The sequence below is a fragment of the Mesoplodon mirus genome, assembly GCF_964341445.2.
Source record: "Mesoplodon mirus genome assembly, chromosome: 18".
Taxonomy (NCBI): Eukaryota; Metazoa; Chordata; class Mammalia; order Artiodactyla; family Ziphiidae; genus Mesoplodon; species Mesoplodon mirus.
This window is the reverse complement of record NC_138994.1, coordinates 43,433,662-43,450,817: the sequence shown is the minus strand read 5'-3', so window position 1 is coordinate 43,450,817 and position 17,156 is coordinate 43,433,662. Positions and strand designations below refer to the sequence as shown.

At 47.3% G+C, this 17,156-nt stretch overlaps 1 protein-coding gene across 2 annotated transcripts in view; it reads left to right on the top strand.

The window, feature by feature from the left end:
• The window catches only part of DNAH9 (dynein axonemal heavy chain 9), a gene marked incomplete at its 5' end in the record, with an annotated part of 308,568 nt that overhangs the window by 269,095 nt on the left and 22,317 nt on the right, over nt 1–17,156 (top strand). For both annotated transcript variants that reach the window (XM_082605525.1, XM_082605524.1), the window contains 3 exons: nt 765–913; nt 11,334–11,461; nt 13,984–14,211. In XM_082605525.1, coding sequence (XP_082461651.1) covers nt 765–913; nt 11,334–11,461; nt 13,984–14,211 — 505 coding nt within the window. The remainder of the gene's footprint in view (nt 1–764; nt 914–11,333; nt 11,462–13,983; nt 14,212–17,156) is intronic.

Here is a 17,156-nt window from a genome sequence, read left to right as displayed (position 1 = left end):
GTAAAGGGACCAAAGGAGCAGTGGACGACATTGCTGTGCAGGGGTCGTGGTGGTACAGTCAGGGCAAACGAGCCTCAGTGGAGCCACATGAGTGGGAAAGAAAGGGTTCAGAAGTAATGGTCATCCATGAGCAGGACCGTGATCCCAGCTCCCAGTACTGAGAATGCACCCAGCTGAGAAGGGTACAAGGAAAATAGTGTCCTTGCGGGAGCTTTTAAGGCCAAGAGTTAGGCCGGATTGTCAGAAAGTGGTTACAACTGCAAGGTTTTGTTTAGCCTGAAATGGGACATAGGAAAAGGAACATTGATAAGTGGAGTAAGGTGAAAGGCAACACAAAGAATGATAGAACGTGAGGGACTAGAAGCCTGGAGGGCCTTAAATCATGGATAGGGACGGAGGATCCCAGGGATACAATGTATGGAGGGTTTAGCTGCCTGCAAGCTTCCGGAAGGCGTTGCTCCTGGCAGGCTTCTGATGGGTGGTGGTGATGTGACAGGACATCCCAGCTCCACAGAGGAGTCAGTGGTGGCCTGGCTGGATGGGGATCCAGAAGGAGCCCTGATCCAGGTGAGCAGGTGCACACCCAGCAGCAAAGGTCGTAGGTGTCGACTTAATCAGTAAGTAGTGCTTGGCGTTGGTCCTGGCTCTGTAACTGCCAAGCCATGATCTTGAGCACACCCTTCCATTTCTATAGACCTCTGTTGCTCAAATGTTATTATTCTGTGACTGATATACACACATGGACCTTCTTTTATTCCTGGCAGAGATTTTATTGAGGAGAAGTTAGGAAGCAAATACGTGGTGGGAAGAGCACTGGACTTTGCAGCCTCTTTTGAAGAATTGGGACCAGCCACTCCCATGTTTTTTATCCTGTCTCCAGGGGTGGACCCACTGAAGGATGTGGAAAATCAAGGTAAGAAAACCTCATTATGGAGCCAAGCCAGCACCAGCCCCATGCACTGTCACTCTGCGTCTCTCAGCTTCTCTTTTCCTGATTCAAGGTTCATTTTGCAGTGCTTGATATTTGCTAACCCTACAGAAATCAGGGTAATTGCTGAACCAACCCCAGGGGATCATGAACAGAGGGAGGACTGCTCTGGGATGTAAGGTAGCAGGTTCATGAGGAGACCTTGTCCCACCACCCACCCACCCATTCCCCTTCCTGTGTCTGGAGCAGTTATTCTGAAAAACAAGTACAGTCCTTTTACAGGCTCCTAGTGTCCTCAGGATGAGGTCCAAACACCTTAACATGGCTTACAGGGAGCTTCGTCCTCCAGTCCCTCCCTATCTCTCCAGCCTATTTTCCATTATTAGTTTCCTATTGCTGCCATAACAAATTATCACAAACTTAGAGGCTTAAAATAACACTATTATTTTACAGTTCTGGAGGTCAGAAGTCATACATGGGGCTTACTCTCTCCCCCTTTCCCTCATAAGGACCCCTGTGACTATATCAGGCCCACTCAGATAACCCAGGATAGTCTCCCCATCTGGAGGTCTTTAACCACATCTGCAGTCTCTTTTGCCTGTAAAGTCACATACATTCACAGATTCCAGGATTTAGAACACGGGCATCTTTGGGCACTCCTTGTTCTGCCTACATTTCCCTACTCCCCTCTTTTTCACTCTACATGGAAGCCATTCCATTCTCCTAAACATTCTGTTCCTCCTCTGGCATCCCCTTCACCAGGCTACCTTCTACTCATCCTTCAGATACCAGTTTCAATGTCACCACCTCCAGGAAGCCCTACTTGATTTCCAAGGTGCTGGGTACCCCTCCCCATGTGCTCTTAGAGCACCCTTCTGTCTATATATCACATTGTAATCATCTAGTGACTACTACGGTATCTTCATGTGAGAGTGAGTGCTCTGGGAATAGATGTCCTTTTCAAGGTAGTATTCAAGTTCCTATCTCTGTATTTTCACGTGCTAGGCACTCAGTATACATTAAATAGGACTTCCCTGGTGGCCCAGTGGTTAAGAATACGCCTGCCAATGCAGGGGACACGGGTTCCATCCCTGGTCTGGGAAGATCCCACATGCCATGGAGCAACTAAGCCCATGTGCCACAACTACTGAGCCTGCACTCTAGAGCCCACGAGCCACAACTACTGAGCCCACGTGCCACAACTACTGAAGCCTGCGTGCCTAGAGCCCATGCTCCACAGCAAGAGAAGCCACCGCAATGAGAAACCCGTGCACCGCAACAAAGAGTAGCCCCAGTTTGTGCAACTAGAGAAAGCCCGTGCACAGCAACGAAGACCCAATGCAGGCAAAAATAAATAAATAAAAGAAAATAAATACATTTAAAAAATATATCTTAAATAAAGGGATGAGCAAATGGATGACTGATCAAAACTATAAAACTAGCAAAACTAGGGAGTTCCCTGGCGGTCCCGTGGTTAGGACTCCACGCTTTCACTGCCGTGGCCCTGGGTTCAATCCCTGGTCAGGGAACTAAGATCCTTCAAGCCTCGTGGCGCGGCCAAGGGGGAAAAAAAAGCTAGCAAAACTACACATGTTGAAAAGTTAAATAAGGACTCAGCAGGTTTTTACAGAGCCAGGTCTTTATGGATGAGAATCCAGACCAGGTAATACACCTCCATGAAAGGAATCTACACCTGGTGTAGATTTAGAGCCTGGTGTTTGGCTCTAAAGAATAGATGAGTTCTGTATAAGGAAGAGAATTATCTTATTCACTAATTTAATGTATATTTTTGTAATCTCCTAAAAAGTTCAAGTAACATATTTTTTAAATACCTGTAATAAAGAATTTAAAATGAAAAGCAATAGTTCTCAGCTCCAGCCCTTCCCACACCCAGTCCACCTTCCCAGACACTGGGGTTTTGCCTATTTCTGAATTTATTCCTTCTGACAATTGTTTCTCTATTTCCTACTAATAATTTATATCATTATTTCTGAATTTATCAAGTTTCAGTATCTATTTATTCCCTGGTATGAAAAATAGGAATTTAGATCCCATTACTGCCAACCAATTGGCTTCATCCTAGATTTGGTAGCATAAGTCATCAGGAAAAAAATCACGGGAAGTAAAATTTCTGAATCTTTCAGTGTCTAAAAAGACTTCAGTTTTGCCCACATACTCTTTTAATAGTTCTGCTATTAAGGTCCAAAATGATTTTTACTCAGAATGTGTCCACACTGCTCAGTTGTCTCCTAGAATTCAGTTTTATTGATATGAGGCCATATGCTAGTAGGGTGCTATTCTTCCCTTGTTTCTTTGTTGGTGACCTATTTTTTTTATTCCCTGGAAACTTTAGGATCATCTTTCTACCTTGTGTTCTGACATTTCTTGAGCTGAGTTAGGTGTGGGTGTTTTTCATTCACCTGCTCAGCACTCAGCCTGCCTTTTCAAGTGGGAGAGTCACACCTCTCTTTATCTCTGGAAATTTTATTCTATCATTTTTGGTAAATATCACCACCATTCAGCAAGTTGCTCATGCCGGAAACCTGGGAATCAGTCACCCTAGACCCCTCCTCCACTACCTACCACATCTAGTCCTGTTGCTTCTACCTTCTAAATGTGTTTCAAATGAGTCTAATTGTTTCATTGTGTCCCCCTCCTCTGAGGCACCACATCTCTCACTGGACTATCACAATAGCCTCCTAACTTATCCCGGTTCTCCTCCCCCACCTGCAATTTTTGCTGCTCTTACAGCCAGACTCATCTTGCTGAATCTCAGATCTGATTGTTATCATTCTCCTTCTTAAATCGCTCTCGTGGTTCCCCACTGTTCTCAAGGTAATGTCCAGTACTATAAACATGGTCTCTGTGACCTGCATGGCCTGGCCTTTCTGTCCAGCCTTGGATCTTACTTTCCCTCAAACTCACACTTCTCCGGCCACATGGCTCTTTTAGGTTCTCCATCATGAGCCCTCCTGGCCCAGGGCGTTTTCTCAAGCAATTCCTTTTACCTGAAATACTTCTCCCCAGCTCTTCAGTCCAATGCCTGCCAATCCTGCAGGGATCAGCTTCTCCTGACCTCTGCACAAGACCATTTGGTTCCCCCTTATACATATATTTGCTTCCGAGCATTTAATACAATTCTAATTACGTTTGCCTACCTGCATGTCACTAAGACCCTGGGGGTCAAGGACCGTGTCATCTTGCTCGTCATTTTCTTACCAGTGCCTAAAAGCGTAACTAGCACAGAGAGGTACCCAGTAAATATCAGTTGAATGAATTAACAAACGAGTGAATAAATGAGCATAAGAACTGTTGTTATTGCTATGTTATTCCTGACTTTCACTTTTTCATAGATTCTGTATTCCTTCTGTCCCATGGAGGTTTTATTCCTTTCATAATGATCAATCTAGTCTCCTCATTTTTATTCAGTATTTTCCTTTTCGGAAGCTTTCATATACGCTGTTTATGAGCAATTTCCTACCATTCTTTGCCAATTGACCCCCAGCTATTATTCCATCATGTAGTTTGAAGCTTTCTGTCATTTCAGGCAAGCTGACCTGTCCCTGAACCGTATTGGTTATTTGTCTCTGAATAAATCACCTCAGCCCTGCCCTTGGCTTCATCTTAACGCATATTTCCCGACCAGAGGCAATATTGCTGTTCATCAGCTAGAGATTACCTGGGCACCTGTGCCTCTTTCTCTCTCTCTTCCTCCCCCTCTGCATTCTGGGTGGTTTGATTCGTTTTCTCAAGCACCCATTTAGAACATATACTCTGGTGACATCGTGTGCTCCACATCTTGGATCTAATCATTCTGCCTGATGGACTCCTATTCTCAGGTTTGGAATCCACATAACTGACTCACTTTCCCCTATGTCCCCTAGGCCCCCGCTTATTCAGGAAGCTTACCGTCTCTGTGCTTGGGCAGAGTCTGTGCATCAGACTCCATCAGACACTGTTTTACCCCATGTAGACGCAGACAAAGCTTGGCAGATGAAAGATTTTGTTCCCCCATCCTCGCTCTAGCCCTTCTCCCGAAATGCATGAACCCACAGACAGACAAAATTCTGTATATGATTTTGGGAGTTCTCTAAGATTCTGAAGCTCATCCATCGACACTTGGTTAAGAATCTGTGCTTTTCTAAGAATCTGAAAAAGAATAGGTATATGTGTATGTATATCTGAATCACTTTGCTGTACACCTGAAACTAACACAACATTGTATATCAACTATACTCCAATATAAAATAAAAATTTTTTAATTAAAAAAAATTTTTTAAGAATCTAAGCTCTTCTGGCAGTTTTTTTTGTTTTTGTTTTTTTTTTTTTTTTGCGGTACGCGGGCCTCTCATTGTTGTGGCCTCTCCCGTTGCAGAGCACAAGCTCCGGACACGCAGGCTCAGTGACCATGGCTCACAGGCCTAGCCGCTCCGCGGCATGTGGGATCTTCCCAGACCGGGGCACGAACCCGTGTCCCCTGCACTGGCAGGCAGACTCTCAACCACTGTGCCACCAGGGAAGCCCCTTCTGGCAGTTTTGTGCCTCTTAGTCTCCTCCAAGATTTTCCTTCCTCAACAGTTTTGAAGGAGGAGGAGGACAGAATTCCATCCACTTTCCTTGGCCTATGTTTTAACATGAACCCACCTGCACAGCATTCCTTCTTGCCTTCGCAGATTAATCCTTTACCTTCTCTCTCTTCTCATCACCTTCTCTCTCAATGAGCCACACTTCCTTATTTGCACGATTATTTTTGCTTTTGCTTCATCTAAAAGCAATCACCCATCGTTTCCAATCACCCCCTAATACCTTCCTCCCAGGGTTACTGTGAAGATAAGAATGAAATCTCAGATGTGAAAAGGCTTTGAAACATTAAAGGTACAGTAGCATTGTACGGCATTAAAATGACGATGATGATGCGTCTATTCTTTGAGGCAGCTCGGTTTGCTCCTTCCTTTACATCCTTTTGTCACATCCTTTCAAAGCACAGTATCGTCCTCGGCCCTCCCAACAGAGGACCTCCCCTTTCCACCCTTACAAGGCACCTTCTCTGGTCCTTCTTTGACTTGACTCTTGCATGATCTTGCTTGGTCTCCATCCTCCTTTGTCCAATTACCTGGCATTGACAAAATGTTTCCGTTTATCTACCACTTTGGCCTTCCACTGCCTCCTCTTCCTCTTTCCAGTGTGCTGGTCAGAGGAGGAGTTCCTTTAGATTTTTGTCAGCCTGCTACCAGGTGTGTTCAAAGAAACAGTTTTCAATTCGGTGTCTTTGCAGCTAGATTATCAACACTTTGCTTAGAGCCTCTTTTTCATTGTTCCTGACTCCATTCTCTTTTTCTTAAGTGTCAGTTGAAGTTGGCTAGGATGGAGCAAGTACAGTCTTTACAGAGCACCTTCCAGACTGGCAGAGTGTAGTTTCTGTGTGGAGGGATACTCATCCATCTGTTCATGTGCTGGGGACGGGGGACACCTCTTCCACTGAGAGGGGGCTGTGCAGGGATGGGGATGGAACAGGGATGTGCGCAGAGGCAGATACAATGGCAGTAAATGGAAGGTGTTCTACCAGATGGCAGATGTTTTGTTGGGCAGAGGGAGCAGTAGAGAGTGAAGCAAAGTGCTGAGCATAAGAAGCGGGGCAGCCATTAGGAAGTTTAAAGGAAGAGGGGAGTGGACAACATAGCCAACTTCTGGACGTGAAAGATTACCAGACACTCTCACAAGACTGAGAATCATCAGCTTGTGGTGGCACCAATTCACTCAGTGTGTTATTTTTTCTCTTGTATTAACGCATAGACTTGTCCAGGGTTGTGGTTTTACAAAAGTTGGGGGATGCAGACGTAGAATGGGCAATGGAGTGAAGAATTTTATAAGATCATGGCTCAAATGAAGGATTATTGGGTCCATCTTAAAATAAGAGGGAGGTAAAGATGAAGGTTAGAAAAAACAGAGGAGCCAATGGACTCGTTTTGCTGACATAGAATAATATGCGAGGAAGAGTAAGAGAGTGAGCAGTCTGGACAGTAGGAAGTTAGAGTTGTGATTATATATGAAAGAATGATGTGTCAGATGTGGGAGAGTTTGCAGGGATAATCAAGGCCTCGGTACAGCCACTGGGAATGGGAAACAGAAATGGAAAGAAATTCTTTGAAGATGAGGAAGCATGAGGCTGGGTGTTGGCTGAGTCATCCATAGTGGCATTAAAGCTCACCAAGATAATGATGAGACAGAAAATATGGAATATTTTAAACCAAGTTCCAAAACCCCTAATGAAAGTGACTGTCTCTGGGAAGTTGACAGAAGGCAGAAAACATAAAAGTTAGTAGGCAATGTAGCCAGTAGCATGTGCTTTAGAAGAGAGCACATGTGTTAGCATATGGTATTTGTTTTTCTCTTTCTGACTTACTTCACTCCGTATGACAGACTCTGGGTCCATTCACCTCACTACAAATAACTCAATTTCGTTTCTTTATATGGCTGAGTAATATTCCATTGTATATATGTGCCACATCTTCTTTATCCATTCATCTGTTGATGGACACTTAGGTTGCTTCCATGTCCTGGCTATTGTAAATAGAGCTGCAGTGAACATTGTGGTACATGACTCTTTTTGAATTATGGTTTTCTCAGGGTATATGCCCAGTAGTGGGATTGCTGGGTCGTATGGTAGTTCTATTTTTAGTTTTTTAAGGACCCTCCATACTGTTCTCCATAGTGGCTGTATCAATTTACATTCCCACCAACAGTGTAGGAGGGTTCCCTTTTCTCCACACCCTCTCTAGCATTTATTGTTTGTAGATTTTTTGATGATGGCCATTCTGACCGGTGTGAGATGATATCTCACCATATGCTAACACATATATATGGAATCTAAGAAAAAAAAAAAGGTTATGAAGAACCTAGGGGCAAGATGGGAATAAAGACACAGACCTACCAGAGAATGGACTTGAGGATATGGGGAGGGGGAAGGGTAAGCTGTGACAAAGTGAGAGAGTGGCATGGACATATATACACTACCAGATGTAAAACAGATAGCTAGGGCTTCCCTGGTGGCGCGGTGGTTGAGAGTCCGCCTGCCAATGCAGGGGACACGGGTTCGTGCCCCGGTCCGGGAAGATCCCACATGCCGCGGAGCGGCTGGGCCTGTGAGCCATGGCCGCTGAGCCTGCGCGTCCGGAGCCTGTGCTCCGCAACGGGAGAGGCCACAACAGTGAGAGGCCTGTGTACTGCAAAAAAAAAAAAAAAAACAGATAGCTAGTGGGAAGTAGCCGCATAGTACAGGGAGATCAGCTCCGTGCTTTGTGACCACCTAGAGGGGTGGGATAGGGAGGGTGGGAGGGAGGGGGATGCAAGAGGGAAGGGATATGGGAACAGATGTATATGTATAACTGATTCACTTTGTTATAAAGCAGAAACTAACACACCATTGTAAAGCAATTGTACTCCTAAAGATGTTAAAATAAATAAATAAATATTAAATTAAATTTAAAAAACAAAAGAAGAGAGCACATGAAAGGTTTCTCATACAAGAGTGGAGAAGAAATAGCCTGCAAGTAATAAGGCTAGAAGGATGTTCCCCTTCCTCCCACCCGCAGGGGCATGTGGAGCTAGGCGGAGGGCCACGGATGCTGTAATGTCCTCAGACTGGAGCTCGTGGAGGGTCAGCCACCAAGATGCTCAGGGAGGTTCACAGTGTGGCCCGGCTCCTGGTGACACCACCATACGGGGCGCTGGAAGGAAGATCCGGAAGGGAAAGAGGAGCTGAAGGCAGGGGGCTGGGGGCCTGGAAGCCATAGCACATGGAATTCGAACTAATCTTTAGCTAAGCCCTCTTTTCCTGTACCCTTTGTCTGTGAACAAAGAAAAGAAGTAGGGTCTTTGTGAGCAGAAATGTCACCGAGGCTATCTAATAATCCCAGCATCTTTATCCTCTTCTTTTTTTTTTTTATTAGTTTCTGCTTTATAACAAAGTGAATCAGTCATACATATACATCTGTTCCCATATCCCTTCCCTCATGCATCTCCCTCCCTCCCACCCTCCCCATCCCACCCCTCCAGGCGGTCACAAAGCACCGAGCTGATCTCCCTGTGCTCTGCGGCTGCTTCCCACTATCTATCTACCTTAGGTTTGGTAGTGTATATATGTCCATGCCTCTCTTCCGCTTTGTCACAGCTTACCCTTCCCCCTCCCCATATCCTCAAGTCCATTCTCAAGTAAGTTGTTCATATTCTTGGCTCTAAAGCTGACATCAAATCTATTGCCAGCTAGGATTTATAGAGTTTAATAAGGGTATTTCTTGGGTTCATCTCAGTTGAATCTGTAATAACTATTCCTCACTACAAAAAGTCATCATCTTGTTTGGTCTTGTACAGTTAAAGAACACACTATAGGGGCCTCCCTGGTGGCGCAGTGGTTGAGAGTCCGCCTGCCGATGCAGGGGATACGGGTTCGTGCCCCGGTCTGGGAGGATCCCATATGCCGCGGAGCGGCTGGGCCCGTGAGCCATGGCCGCTGGGCCTGCGCATCCGGAGCCTGTGCTCCGCAACGGGAGAGGCCACAACAGTGAGAGGCCCGCAAACCGCAAAAAAAAAAAAAAAAAAAAAAAAGAACACACTATAGTTTTGTTTTAGTGCTTTAAAGACACATCCAATATTGACAGTGTTCTTTAAATTTTCTTGCACAAGTATCAAACTGCAACTTTAATTTTAGTTCCCCTGAAACTAAATTTGTTAAGTACAGACTTTTATTCTTTTTCTCTTTTAAATTTCTCCTCTTTTCTCTTGTGCACCTCACCTTCTTAGAAAAATTGCTCGACAATTCCTTCATGGTATTACACATTTTTTGATCCTTTTGTCTAAAGAATATTATGTAATTTCTCTAAATTTTTTATTATTTTTTAAAATTTTATTTATTTATTTATTTTTGGCTGTGTTGGGTCTTCGTTTCTGTGCGAGGGCTTCCTCTAGTTGTGGCAAGCAGGGGCCACTCTTCACCGCGGTGCACGGGCCTCTCACTGTCGCGGCCTCTCTTGTTGCGGAGCACAGGCTCCAGACGCTCAGGCTCAGTAGTTGTGGCTCACGGGCCTAGTTGCTCCGCGGCATGTGGGATCTTCCCAGACCGGGGCTCGAACCTGTGTCCCCTTCATCGGCAGGCAGATTCTCAACCACTGCGCCACCAGGGAAGCCCTCCAAACTTTATTGGGTTGGGTGAATAGCTGGTGTTCAAGCAGAACTGGCTGCCTATATTAAGCTTATTTCTTTGTGTGAAGTCTTTCTTGGGCTTGCAGAGCAACTCTTGAGCATCCGCCTTGCTCCAGTGACCCAGCTGTGACACATGCATTTGCATGGCCGTTCCCTTACTCCATTCCCGACAGTGACATACAAGCATTCACACCTACGCAGCCAAGCCCCTTCTTGGCTGGCCTCTTGCCTCTCTTCACTCTCATTCATTCAAAATGACAAGGTTCTTTGTGGTGGGAATAACAGGGAGGAGGTTCATATGGCATAAAGTCCAGGAAGCCCAACTACCCGAGTCCTGGTCCTCTTGGCCTCACCTCGCAGTAAGCTTCCAGGGAAAATATATATTATTATTAATATATTCCGGGGACAAAGCACGTTAGACCTGGCCACGCCCACATGCTTGCTACTCTTCGAGCCTTTCACTCTCTAGGATGGCGGCCCAATGCCTGCTCTTCAAGTGGAGGCTGCACAGAAGGGCAGCAGCACGTGTGCCCACTCTTGGGGATGTCAACTGAAAAAAAAGCACGACATGAGAGTCGTGAGTTAAGTTTTCTCGGGGGCAAAATGAGGACTGTAGCCCAGGAGACAGCAACTTGGAGGTCAGTGTGTGTGTGGTTTTGGTGAGGGGGGCATGCAGTCAGGCACACGTGTTTGCAGAAGAGCAGACGTCACCGTGAAGGACTGGAGTGCTTTTCTAGATGTGAGGACACGTAAGAACTGGACTCATAAAATCTTCTCCTGAGAATTCCTAACTATCTGAAGACCTGTTCTGCCAGTTCTTCCCAGAGCACAGAGGGCCTCATTCCTGGTCTCCACCGTGAGCTCCTTTCATAGGGTGTTGAAGGTCATCGGCTACAGTAACTAGTGACTTAATCCTTGTACAGGCAGATGGCAAGCGCCAGTTTTTAGTTGGCAGGGATTAAGTGAGGAGGGAGGGGTGAAGCATTTTGTCGAGACAAGTGCTTCCTTCTCTTTGGGAACAAAAAGATGGAAGATGCAGCAACCACCACCACCACCCCCCGCGCCGTAAAGGAAGAGGGTCCGTGTGTGAGGTCGGGCTGCACGGCTTCCCGCAGCCTGCGATGGGGGAGCCGCATGGAGGTGTGCGTTTCCTCGTGAACACTCAATGGCATTAGAGGCAATAATGACCACTCCCTGCCCCTTTTAGGTAAAAAACTCGGATACACCTTCAACAACCGGAACTTTCACAACGTGTCTTTGGGCCAAGGACAGGAGGTAGTGGCTGAGGCTGTTCTGGACCTGGCTGCCAAGAAAGGCCACTGGGTTCTTTTGCAGGTACGCCCCCTCTGCCCTGCTGGGGTCACTCTTGACCCCGTCCCTGGGTCGACGCCCGCAGCCCCTGGGCTGCCTTTCCTTCCGTGCCCTCGTCCCTGACTTCCCAGTCTTCTCCCTGCAGTCCTGCCCCATGTGTTCTGCTCCTCAGCGCCCCCCCCTCAGTACTCTCGCTCCTCCCCCACTCTCTCTGGTTTCAATGGCGCCCCGTCCAGAAGCAGGCCTGTTCTCGCGGCACTGCGTGCTCAGGAGGCCGCCGTTCACCTGGAGGCTGCTGACCTCTTCCCAGGCATTCCATGGAGCACTCCTCTGCTCTGCCTTTGCATGTGTCACGTGTTACAGGCTCTTCATTACATGCGTGACTAGAGCATCACACGTGTAACCAGGGCTGAGTCTCTTCACTGAGAGTTCATGCTGGGGTCGGGAATCTGGAACACCTACCGTTGTCGGAATACCTACAGCACTTGTACATGTTTCCTAAACAGGTACAAGAAGTAAAGGCTGCCCCTCCCGAATCACGGCCTGTCCTCTTGCTCCCGTTTCCGCAGCTTGCACAGATCCTGGGGCTGCGGGGCGCGGAGCGAGTGGCTGACTCCTCTCTTCTTCCGCAGCCACCTCTGTGAGGGCACCCATGGCTACGTGGAAACCACTTACGCTGTGGCTGTGTCCTTCACTGCATTTTCTTGGGGAAAGAGACATTCCTTATTTACCTTTGGCACCCAGCACACCACCGTGAACACAGTAGACACTCAACCAAAGCCCGTGGGGTAAAAGAATCAATGAAGAAATCAGTGAAGGAAGGACACATGGAAAAGCCAGTCCCTCCCCTCCCATCTGGCTTTGATTACCGAGAACTTCCTCTGTCTCCTGATGACTCACTGTACACTTCTTGCTGTTGGGTTTTCATCCTTAATTATCCCATTATTTATTTGGAGCCTAGCAGCAGAGGGATCTGCTATTCCCTGGGACGCTTTTCCAGAAACAGTGGGAATCTAAGGAGAAAAGAGAATGACAGTGGGGTTCCTGCTTCTTCCCACTAGATCAGCTCGGTGCTGGGAGGGTATGACCTCCCCAACTGTCTCAGGCTCATTTGACAAAGAGACCCCCTTCTGGGCACTAGCACCTTCAGGAACCCAGCCCCCCAGACGGTGAGCAGAGAGCGTTTCCTCCCCTGCTACCTACCGGCTGCCCTAATGTGGTTTCTGAGAGACCTCCAGGGTGAAACTCAGACGCTGGCATTCCTGAAGCAGTGGCAGAGTTTCTCACTGCCGGCCAGTGGTGCTGCCCGGCTCATGGAGCCCTGGCTCTCCAGGCAGCCAGCAAACTCTCCGCTCCCACAGAGTGATGACAACTGAATGCTTTCATTTAACAGAGTTTCATTTCAGCAATCGCTACGAACTCCTGCATAGCATTTCACGGTATACAAAGCCCTTTCAAATCCATTACCTTTGGTTTTTTGCAGCAACCCTGGGAAGTAAGTATGGAAAATATTATTGTTATTTCTCTTTTCATAGAAGAGAAAGTAGCACTCAGAGACCAGATTGCTGTGGCCCAAGCACTGTGCTCTGTGCCAATCTGTGTATTTAAGGCTCTCTGCAAGCAGGCTTCCTCAAATATGTATCAAGGAGCTTTTATCTATCCATCATAATGAAACTGATTGCAATGAAGCAAAGTGACTATCCTTGCTAGAGTGAAAAGTGCATGCTGCAAGGTAGTGCTAAGAAATAAATGTCGTTTTACACAGACAGACAGAAAGGGATTTTGTTGGGGGAGGAGAAGGGCTCAAAGACCAGACAGAGGAGCTTGGGCTTGTAGTAGGGGCTTTCTCTGTCTGGGAGCAGCAGTGTCTCAGTGTGTTTTAGGAAGATAAGTTTGGCAACAATTAGCAGAATGGTTTCGAGAGGGGCAGGGGAGGAAGGAAAGCTAGCTAGAAGTTTAAATCAGTGCTTTTCAAGTCTTAACATGCATACAAATCACTGGAGGATCTTATTAAAATCCACTAATTCAGTAAGTCTGAGTCTGCATTTCTAACTGGCTTCCAGGTAAGGCCAACATTGCTGATCCATGGGCCCCACTTTTGATCAAAGGCTCAAAAAAATCCAGGTGTCAGATATGGGGATATGGATTTGGAATGTAACCACACATTAGACCCTTGAAGTGTGGCCCCCAGACCAGCAGCAGCTGCGGCATCACCCAAGAACTTGTTAGAAATGCGAGCCTTCAGGCCCTACCCTGGACCACCTGCATCAACCACTCTGGGATGAGGCCCGAGAATCTTTGTTTCAGCAAGCCCTCCAGGGGATCCCGATGCCTGGTCAAGTTTGAGATCCTTGTGCTAGAGAGACGTAGGACACCACGGGAAAGGATTGAATTGCAGGATACAAGGGGTCCCCATTACTGGGAACCCCAAGACTCATGCTGGGATGTGATTTGTTTGAAAGTAAGGCCAGGTCCCTCCTCAAGCCGCCTTCCTGATAATTGTTTAAGCAGATGCCTGTAATCAAGGGGTCCTTCCTTCCCACCAGAACATCCACCTGGTGGCCAAGTGGCTCAGTACCCTGGAGAAGAAGCTGGAGGAGCACAGTGAGAACAGCCACCCAGAGTTCAGGGTCTTCATCAGTGCGGAGCCCGCGCCCTCCACTGAGGGCCACATCATCCCCCAGGGCATCCTGGAGAACTCCGTTAAGATCACCAACGAGCCTCCCACGGGCATGCACGCCAACCTGCACAAGGCCCTGGACAACTTCACTCAGGTAGGGGGCCCTGGGAGGGAGGGGAGAAGAGTGCCCCGCCTCACAAAGAGCAGATTCCCCGAGTGGGAGAGTGGCACACAGCTGGGATGGGGTGGGGGACCGACTGGAGCAGTGCCCGGCATGGGCGAAATGTGTCCCCTCTGCAAGTGACCTCCAGCCAGTGCCCGCCGAGTGCAGCTCTCAATTCCCAGATATACCCTGGGGGAGCCAAGCTTAGGGTGTTTCTTTGGCAAGAGGTGTAGGGGAGCTTTCTGCACATCTACAGGCTAACTGAGTACTCCAAGATGGAGAAGGACAGAGTGCTGTAAATCTAATTGATATGGTGCACTGGTCACACACTTATTAGCTAAACACACCGTCTTCAAGCAGGGGGCTGACGCTCTTGTTCAGATGACGTCTGCATGCATCTTGAGTATCAAGGGTTCAGATAATCCAGGCAGCAGATGGTGGGGATCTGGACTAGAATGTAACCGTGTGTTAGACTCATAAAGCATGGCCTCCAGACCAGCAACATCAGCATCACCTGGGCACTTGATAGGAATGCAAATTCTCAGGCTCCACCCTAGACCAAGTGAATCAGACACTCTGGGGTGGGGCCCAGGCCTCTGGGCACTAACTACCCCTCCAGGGGATTCTATCCAACAGTCGACTTGGAGAACACTGTGCTAGTGAGACTTGGACTATCCAGGCATAGGGTTCAAACGCGGGCTACTACATGACTGGAATCTCTGTTACTGGGAACTCCAAGACTCATGTAATGGAGTATTTATTTAAAGCCAAGGCCAGGCCCATGGGTATATAAAGTACCGCTTTATATACCCGTATATAAAGTAGCGCTTGCCAAGTCTGCAGCTCAGGCCTCTTGCATCTTCTCAGGAAGGCATCCTTTCTGGTCGCTTCTTCTTTGGGGAGTCCCACCCTTCTGGGAGAGGGAGTATGCAAAGGTGTGAACACCAGGAGGATGGGGGCCACAGGGCCCACCTAACGTCCATCTCCCACTCTGGCCTTGGTGGAGTCCAAGGGCGGGGTTCTAGGATGGGTCCTCCCCGACATCATCCTGTCGTAACACCAGGGGGTCTCTAGCTTCACGGAACCCATGCTCAAGCTCACCGCAAGCCCCAGATAGGTCATCTAGGTCGGCTTAAACAGGCCGTCCAGCAGGACAGCCATTCTGGTGAGCCCAGCGTAAAGCAGCAGGAGCAGCAGCCCTTTGGGATTGACATTAACATGAGATGAAGACCACGTGTCAGCCGAGTCTCGGGAGATTTCACTGACTGTCTGATACCCTCGTAGCAGCAGCCCAAAGGCCAACTTGCAGGGAAGCTTCCCCGGGATCTGAGAAGCGAAACTTATCCAGCCCCCTCCTCTTGCACTCACCTTTCCAACCCAGCTCCAAAACTCCCACATAACCTGGAGTAGAGAGCAGGGGAACATTACCAGGAGATCTCAGATATTTTAGCTTGCCATTTTTCCTACAAAATACCTTCCCACTGCAACATGGTACAGAAGGCAAGGTTTTTTGTCCGGGGCATTTTCTTTTCTCCTTTTGTATTTTTTCCTAAATAGGTCTTGACTTCTCGGTGCTCTGTACCAGAGGTCAAAGCTTCTCAGTTTTCTAGATTTTATATTCCATGTAGGGCAACTAGACATTCTTAACTTTGAAATCTACAGACTTCTTTACAGGAGGTTGTAGTTGGTTCCAAGCAAAGACCTTTTTGCCCTGAAAAGGCATTGGGACTATAGCTCAACTGATGGGTGGATAAACAAAAGATGGTGAATCCATACACTGGAACGGTATCTGGCAATAAAAACAAGGCACTGGTACATGCTATAACATGGGTAAACCTTGAAAACATTATGCTAAATAAATGAAAGCAGCCAGACACAAAAGTTCTCATATTGTATGACCCTATTTATCTGGAATGTCCAGAATAGGCAGATCTGTAGAGACAGAAAGCAGATTAGGGATGGCCCGGGGCTGGGAAAGTGGGGGAGTGGAGAGTGACAATGAATGTGTATGTGGTTTCTTCTCAGGGTGATTAACTAGTCTAAAACTAGACTGTGGTGATGATCACACAGCCCTGTGAATATGCTAAAACCATGGAAGTGTATACCTTAACTAGATGAAACGTGTGGTATGTGAATCATGTCTCAATACAATTCTGTGGAAGAATCTTTTCAGCTGCTACTCACCAGAGAAAAGGAAAAAAAAAAAAAAGGCATTGAGTAGCACAGCAACGTGAATGCATGTAATAATGCCACTGCATTGCAGGCTTAAGAAAGGTTAAGATGGTAACTTTTAAGATATGTATATTTTACCATATTTTTTTTTAAAAGTTGGGGAGGGAGGAAGACATTAGGGTGCAGTTAGCCTGCTCTGGTGAAGGGTACAGTGGTAGGGAACCCCCAGCTCTCCTGCCTTGAGGGTCTTGGGCAGAGCCAGGGAAGGGAGCGGCAGCTGCTTCACATGGAATAGCTTCTAATAATTAATATTATAAAACTCTGCCTCGGGGTGGGGTATCATCATCTATAGCTATACCCGGCTTCATCTGCTCAGGCTCCCCATGGGCCCTCGTCCTTGGGCTAAACCCCCTGCAAGCCTAGTCTAGTCTGACAGTCTTGGTCATCAAGCAACTGGGAAATACATCCCAAGAGAGGCTGGCTTTTCCTGGAACGTCCCTTCCACGACAGTTGGTGTTTGGGCCACTTAGAGCCCTCTTCAGTAACTCATTCTGAGGAAGAGGGATAGATTTATGAGTGGATTCATTGTTCACAAGAGTTTTAAATGTTTCCTTCTGCATTTACAAGTGCCCTGGAACAGTAGCCTGGTTTATATGCCTTATGATTCACTCTGTGCCTTCAGAGCCCTAGTCCAACCAGTTATGGGACAAATTGCAGAACTGAGCTCTTTTTATCACTGCTTCCCTGACCCCTGTGCCATTCGG